Source organism: Montipora capricornis, chromosome 7, assembly GCF_036669925.1.
Source record: "Montipora capricornis isolate CH-2021 chromosome 7, ASM3666992v2, whole genome shotgun sequence".
In the NCBI taxonomy this organism is placed as follows: domain Eukaryota; kingdom Metazoa; phylum Cnidaria; class Anthozoa; order Scleractinia; family Acroporidae; genus Montipora; species Montipora capricornis.
Genome location: NC_090889.1, coordinates 42,969,042 through 42,976,541, shown reverse-complemented (window position 1 = coordinate 42,976,541; position 7,500 = coordinate 42,969,042). Strand labels below are relative to the sequence as shown.

General features: G+C 38.2%; 1 protein-coding gene across 1 annotated transcript; it reads left to right on the top strand.

Moving 5' to 3' along the window:
* The first annotated feature begins 5,409 nt into the window (after positions 1-5,409).
* Positions 5,410-5,949, top strand: LOC138056032 (ATP-dependent DNA helicase RecQ-like). Its single transcript, XM_068901882.1, has one exon. It carries the CDS (start codon positions 5,410-5,412, stop codon positions 5,947-5,949), a length of 540 nt encoding a protein of 179 aa, XP_068757983.1.
* The last annotated feature ends 1,551 nt before the right edge of the window (positions 5,950-7,500 follow it).

Below are 7,500 nucleotides of genomic sequence, written 5' to 3'. Positions count from 1 at the left end.
AGTGGTAGTGACAGGCAGTGTGGTTTAACCACATTAAGCCTAACCCCAGTATTCGGACGTTTCGGGCTCAAGACCCGTTCTGACCCCTCGTTGAATTAGACCCCGGTAGTCCCTGGTTCAACTTCTCGGCTACACTTGTAAATGCCCAATTGGTTTGCCTCCAGCCAGTTGGGATTCTTAAGAGCAAATTCCAACAAGAATCAAACAAAATCAAATATTTTCGGCAAGGCTTGAAAAATCAATTTCGCTCCCCTTTTGCATATAGCTAGCCCGTAGCAAGAATACAAGCAGCCTGTGTTTTTTTCCTCGGAATAGGTTTGTCTTGTCGAGAAAAACAACATTTTCGATTTAACCTCCAGACTCAGTTTAGCGAGTCCCAACTGGGTTGAAAATTGACCATTTCCATTCGATTCGCATGTCGTAACTATCGAACGCAGAAAAATTGTAATACAACCAACTTATTGCATAACTTTTCCTTGTCCAAAACCTACAATTTCAAGAATATTGGATTAATTTAATTATTTTGTGGTGAACAAAACCAAAGTGTTCTCCAAATGTTAACTTCGTCGGTCGGTGGAAAGAACTGTTATTTTGACCCTGTGCCATAACACCGAATTTCATGAGATTAAGGATTTTAATTAAGGAAGGGAAGGTCTTTCAAAATAGTTAACATTTAGTTTGGGCAAATGATTGGCAGTCGTCAAAAAAAGGATTCAAAAATCGCTTACACTAGACACAAAATCACGCCAGCGGTGTCGAGTGCGTGACCCACAGGCAGCCCAAGCTCGGTATACTATTTATAGACTTTGTATGGGAAAATTAACTTTGAGCTTATAAATACTCTAATAAACTGTAAATGTAGGAATAAACTTGTCTTTAGTTGTCATTTCCGCTTATGAGGGAAATGACAACTGACTACATCGTAAAAATACGTAAGCTACAAACCCGTCTAAAACGGACACAGTTTGCCCTCCGATTGAACAGAAAAGACGAGGACAACTGTTCATAGAGGTAAGCGAAGTTTATTTCTACATTTACAGCTTTTTTGAGCATTTATAAGCTCAAAGTTAATTTTCCCATACAAAGTCTATAAATCATATACCGAGCTTGGGCTGCCTTTGCGTGACCAAGAGAATATTATCATTGTATCCGCCATTTCCATAATAATATTACTTCGGTTCTAAGAGTCAGCGTACAAAGGTATAAATATAATTAAAATGCTTAACCTCTTTGATTTGTGACATCGTCAGTTTTGCAAACTGTTTTTTTCCCTGTATATTAATTCAGCGGCGTTTTCGACAACTTGCCACATAAAATTTTTCAAATAAAACACAATAAACTGAATAAGTTTTGGTCCACAAATGCATATGTAGTCATTGTATGTATCACTATCTGTATCAATGTCTGTGTCCTTTGATTTAGTAAGCAGTAAACCGCTCAAGTGTTATTCAATATTTGACTTTTGGGTTTCCATTTTGATGGTCCTCCATGTTGTTGACTTTTAACGCGTAATTTTGCATATTTATGCCCGAGGCAAGCGCACATAGGGGTGAGATTGGGGATTTCAGTGGACCACAGAACAGGAAGTGCCCCTTCACCAGGTAAAAAATCAAATACTTTCACTGGTCACTGGTCAAGAGAACAGACTGTGCAAGGAGAAAATTAAATAAAGCGTCAGAGAAATCAAAATCAAAAACTGACTAGCAAAGCCTGAATTTAAAAAAATCGGAAATTGACCAGCTGCGACAGACTCTTCTCCGATGTCTTTCAGATCCTCATTCTAAAATTCTAATGCATCAGTCAATTCCAGCAGTGCTCACCTCCCCTCCCCCCGGGCAGCCGGGGGGTATCTGCTCACGTTGTCAGTCCCGGGGGTGGGGCATTCGCAATTTTATCGCGGCTCGGGTGCTGGGCATTTGTGTACCCTGGGGCGAAACCCCGGGCATTTGACACACGTGTTTTCAAAATTCCATAGATCAGTTCATTAGGAAAGACGAGGCGTTTGTCGATCAATGGCTTGTCCGTCAGGGACGAGAGAAACTTGCAGATGTTTTTAAAGGTATGTTTTCTCAAATTTAGGTAATGATTTCTTCATCACTTGTAAGCATATACATATAAGTGGCAAGGTGAACTATATTTTGTTTATCACAAAACAATCACTGACGTGAACACGACTATTTCGCATTCAAAACTAGCCTAGCTTTTTTCTTAAATTCATGAAAGTGGAGTTAAAATACTTAAGATTTCCGAATTCAAATGATGCGGTCTTCGAGACTGATCTTCCGAGCTAAAAAGTATTGAAATAAAATATTAAAGTTGTGAGATTTCTAAAACTGGTAATTGTTTTATTGTAAACATTTTTAACAGGATTGTCGTTATTCTTGTCAAAATATTCAAAACATAATGGTTTTTATGCAACAAAATATTTAATATCACGCTATCCTCTAGCAAACTGTCAAAAACAAAATATAAGGAAATAAATAAAATAAGAATCAACCAACACGTCCTGTTGTCCTTGAAGTCTTACCGTTGTATTAAAATACTGAACAGTTGAACGTTGTATTCACTGATTGATAAAAAAACTGCAGAGGTGTTGGAAGGCAATGTTCCCGGGGACAGGGTATTTGCCCTCTTTCTTCATCCCCTCCAGGGGCATTTAGACAGCTTATGTGGGAGAATTTACCCATTATTAAAGAAAATGCTAATGCCCGGGGATTAGCCCGGAGGGGGGGGGGGATGGGGTGGGGAACGGCTGGAATTGACTGATGCATAATTTGCTAGGGTCGTGTCGATCGTCAGAACAACGACTACCCACTATTATTTTAAAAGAACACGAAACTGCCAAGATATTAACAGCGGCTTTGCTCAAATTTCTCTAGGGAAAAAGGACTTTCTTTTACTTTATGCATTAGTCAATTAAGTGAGTGTCGTCTAGGAAAAGTAAACGAAATTAAATCTCAAAAAGCCCACATTTTTGTCGCATTGTCAATAGCATGAAATATACAATATATATTTCGTTTTCCGTAGAACCACAGTACTGAGATTCCAATGCGTTTTTTGTTGGAAGTTATTGGCAGACGCTCAGCTTACAAGAATCCCCACCCCTACCCAGTGCAAAGAATTTTGCCACACGCTGCTCAATATGCAAATTAGAAAGACGGAGCGATCACACATGTGGCTTATTCGTTGTCCCTGGCTATTTCTGCTTCAAAGCAGGTTGAGTGATTCTATCGAGCAATACAATGAACCACCAAGGTACAGGTTGAATAGGGACTTCGCAAAATTGCTTTTTGTGGTTAAATCTACCAAACAGATGGCCGTTACGGAGGTTCTCGTCTTACAAACTTAGCGGGACGCCATTGAAGAAATGACTGGAGAGAAACGTTGTTTGACAGTCAAGATATCATATCCGAGCTAAAGTAAACATATTTATGTTGCAGTGTGCTTAAGTAATGCAGATATTTCGAAATGAAGGGATTTCATTAATTATAAATACGGGGGTAATGTTTGGTCACGCATTCGACTACTGACATGATTTTGATTTTTCTGTACGATTTGAATAATTTTTGACGAGTGCTTATTCATTTGCCCAAACTAAACTTTACATATATTGGAAGACCTATCCTTATATAGTTAGAATCTAAAATCTTTTGGAATTCCGAGATATGGCACATGGTCAAAATGTCAATTCTTTTCACCCACCGTCGAACTTTACGTCTGAGGGCACTCTACTTTTGTTAACCGCCAAATAATTAGATTATACCAATTTTCCTGTAATTGTGCTTTTTTGGACAAGGAAGAGTTAAGCAAAAAGTTGGTTGTATTACAACTTTTCTGCGTTCAATAAATGCGACACGCGAATCGAATGAAAATGATCGATTTTCAGCACGGTTGGGACTCGTTAACTGGATGCCAGGACGTAAAGTCGAAAATGTTGTTTCTCTCGGAAATACCGAAATATTTAAGGAAAGAAAACGCATGGCGTTGCTACTTTTACTGAGGCCTACTTATATGCAAACGTAGGGCGAATTTTAATTTTTAAGTCTTACCGGACTATATTTGATTTTTGTGGACATTTGCTCTTAAGAGCCACTGCCTATAACTATGAAGAATATGGCTGAAGAAGCAAAATTTCGGATTTAATTTTATTTCACCTAAAGGACCCCTTTGGTGAACCTTTTTCGAAAATTGCATTAAAACGTTCTATCGCACTTTCATTTTTACGGGAAATCGAAAAGTTGAAAATATGTACAGATGGCCGCTTGACCTCCAGGAAAAACAACGTAAACTCATGCAACTTGAAGAAGTTCGTTCGCAGCAACGATTAGTAGCTCGGACTTGCTATTTTGTGAAATGGTAAAAGGTCCTTCTATCTTCTTAAACATATAAAATATATGTGATTTTTTTTTTGACAGAGTTAAGAAATTAACTTGTCGAAAATGCAGTAGTTTGTGTGTTCTAGGTCGAGCGAAATACGGGTCAACTTTAGAGGGCCACAAAAATCCTAGAATATGTTCTTCAACAGAAAACTGTTGATCTAGTTAAAGCTTTATCATTCTAGTTCATTGTCTTAGAGTGTCTTTCTTGGCCTGATAAAAACGACGCGTCAATGTAGAAAAAGGTTCAGGCTATTTTGCACAAGTTCCTGCGTTCCCGTGAACCGATGTCACGCAAGATCAATCAATCATCTTGACTTTGTCAAGAATGAAACATTTGTTTTCTCGCTATAGTAAGAAATATCGGCTAGAGACAGCTCAATGGTCTTCAGTGACGTTTAAATTATATTTTAAACTATGTATGTAAAAGCCTACCGGGAGCGATTACATGTAAAGTATCGAACTAGTGACAAAACAATAACAAGTATGGCCTCCCCGAGCTGAAAAACTAGCTTCAATTCTCACAAAATTCAGATACACAAGAAATGTACAAAATTAAAATGTAATAACGAGTTAATGGATGTTTTCTTTTCATGTTATCGACTCAAATATAAACTACATCTAAACAGATGCCTATCACCTACATCTTGTCGCAGAACACTAACAATTTACTTTCTGAGCGACGATGCGCCTTCCGTTTTCAGCTTGGATTAAATTTGTCTCCATGAAGACCCCACACTGTAGAAAACTAGCGCGAAGAACAGCGCACGTTTTTCAGGTTTTCGTTGATTTATAAATTCAGAATAGCCTTTTGACCTTTCTACACTTCGAAAATGTTTTGTTTACGCAGGCTTTTTCCAATAACAACACTTCTTTGCATGTTTAAAACAAGAACAACAAAAACTTAATCTCGTACCCAGATCTCTTGTGGCGAGCAAAGGCGAGATCTGGTTAAATCCGATTTGCACACGTGATGGACTGTCAGGAATGTGACAGGCGATGAAAGAGCGCATGCCCGAAATAAGTTCTCGAAATGGCAGCCGTGTCCGATGCCGATTTCAATAGAGCGGTGAAATTTTCCCTACCAAAACGCGGAACGCCCGACATATTTTTAAAACCAAAACAGTTGGAGGCGTTAAAAGCCGTTGTGCAGCAAAAGCGAGATGTGTTAGCCGTCCTTCCAACAGGATACGGCAAGTCTGTAATTTATCAGCTTGTACCAAATATGTGCAACTTCTTGTTTCAAGGGGGAAATTATTGCTCGATTGCAATTATTGTGTCGCCATTGACCGCTTTGATGATGGATCAAGTTGAGAAAATAAAGATGCAAAGACAGTCGACAGCAATTATCCAAGCTGAATGTTTGGAGGCGGATAATTTGAATGATCGAGAGATAAATGTACATGGTGATTCTGTGGAAAATGTGTTACGTGGACGTGTCAGCATCTTGTTTTCTCATCCTGAAGTGCTTGTCAGCAATAAAAAATGCAGGGAAATTTGGCTATCGGATGTGTATCAAAAAAACGTAGTCTGTGTTTTGCCGACGAAGCGCACTGCATCGTGGATTGGTTAGTAAATGTTTTTTGGCAATTCATTCGTGATTTAATTGATACCTTTTGCTGCACCTCGGCTTTCCTCGGCTCTCATTGGGCTCAAACATGTCATCAGTTTAGACATATTTGTACAAAGAGCAATATATTGTCTTTACTCTGGAAATTGTTTCTTTATTAACGTGTCCTGTACTTGACGTGAACGATAATGTGATTTTGGTACATGTATTTTACAAAAACGTGCATCACATAATGCGAATTTCACAAGCACTTCACTATCATGACGACTCAGTCTGGTACTTATAGTCTTAAATGTTCTTGGTGTGAGCTTCTGAGTGATCAACACATGCAATACACATGGCGAGTTTCTTTTTCCGTAAAAGCACTGGAAACAAAATTCTAAGTATGCACATTGGGCAAATTTTAGTACAATCCATGTCATTTACATTTACTCGCTACATGTAACACATGGCAGAAATGAATATATTAGCGGTTTCTCGTGCCACAATTGTGTCAGGATTTTTTTTTTGTCGATAGGGGATATGATTTTAGGCCAGATTATGGGAAGCTGGATACCATTGCTTCTATATTCCCAAGTAAGCCTTTCATTGCTTTGACTGCAACAGCACCAATGGCATATCAAGATGCAATTATAGAAAAGTTCGCCATGCAAAATCCATTGAGAGTTCTTGAGAACCCAAACCGATCCAATATATTTTACGACATAAGGCAGAGACCTCCAGCTATCAAAAAGAGCAATGAAGAGCAATTTAAAAAAACTCACTAATGGCTGACATGAGATAATTCTCATTTGGAAAGTTTTTAATGTCTCCTATGGGCCTAGTATTGTCCAGCAATGACACATCCACCCTTTCTGAAACCACCATAGACATGAACCAATTGTGCATTTTGTTTCGGTTGTCCATGCGCATGTCCTTGACATTGGTCTTGATATTCAGGTTATCTCCAACCATGTGACATTTTCTTTTGTTTTTTTATGAGATCTAAAAGGCCATCACTGTAGTGCCCTCCAATCAAATCCAGAATATTTAGCATTGATTGATTGATGTGATAGTGAAATTCCAGCCTTCTGGAATCGATCATACAACTAGAAATAGCAGATGAACCGGTCTTTAGTAACAAATAAAAAGATGACCTTGAAAGGTTATGCAATGAAAAACATAATGTTAAAAGATCTATATTCAGTTTGTTATCAATGAATTTCACAAGGTTTCAATCAAAAGTAATGATTTCAAACGGTGTCTTATACCTTTAGTAAAAACATCAAAATCTGTTGCTTATCATTTAACATGTGAGTGTTAAAGTAATCTCTTTAGTATTACCAAAACCCCATCAACTTGTAGAGAATTGGATTGTGCAACATTGCATGGACAATCAATACATAAAATACAAGAGTCACTGTCAGTGTTACTACATGTATTTGTTTTCCTCAGGGCTGAGTTGTTGAAAGAAAGGTTAGCAGTAATGTGGGTTAAATACCATGACAACAAATAGGATTTAACCTGTCTTAACCCAGGGTTAGCAATAACCCCGCTTTGCACTAACCCTGCATT

What these genes read in the sequence shown, in the direction of transcription:
- LOC138056032 (XM_068901882.1), top strand. Translation starts at nt 5,410, where the DNA reads ATGGCAGCCGTGTCCGATGCCGATTTCAATAGAGCGGTGAAATTTTCC.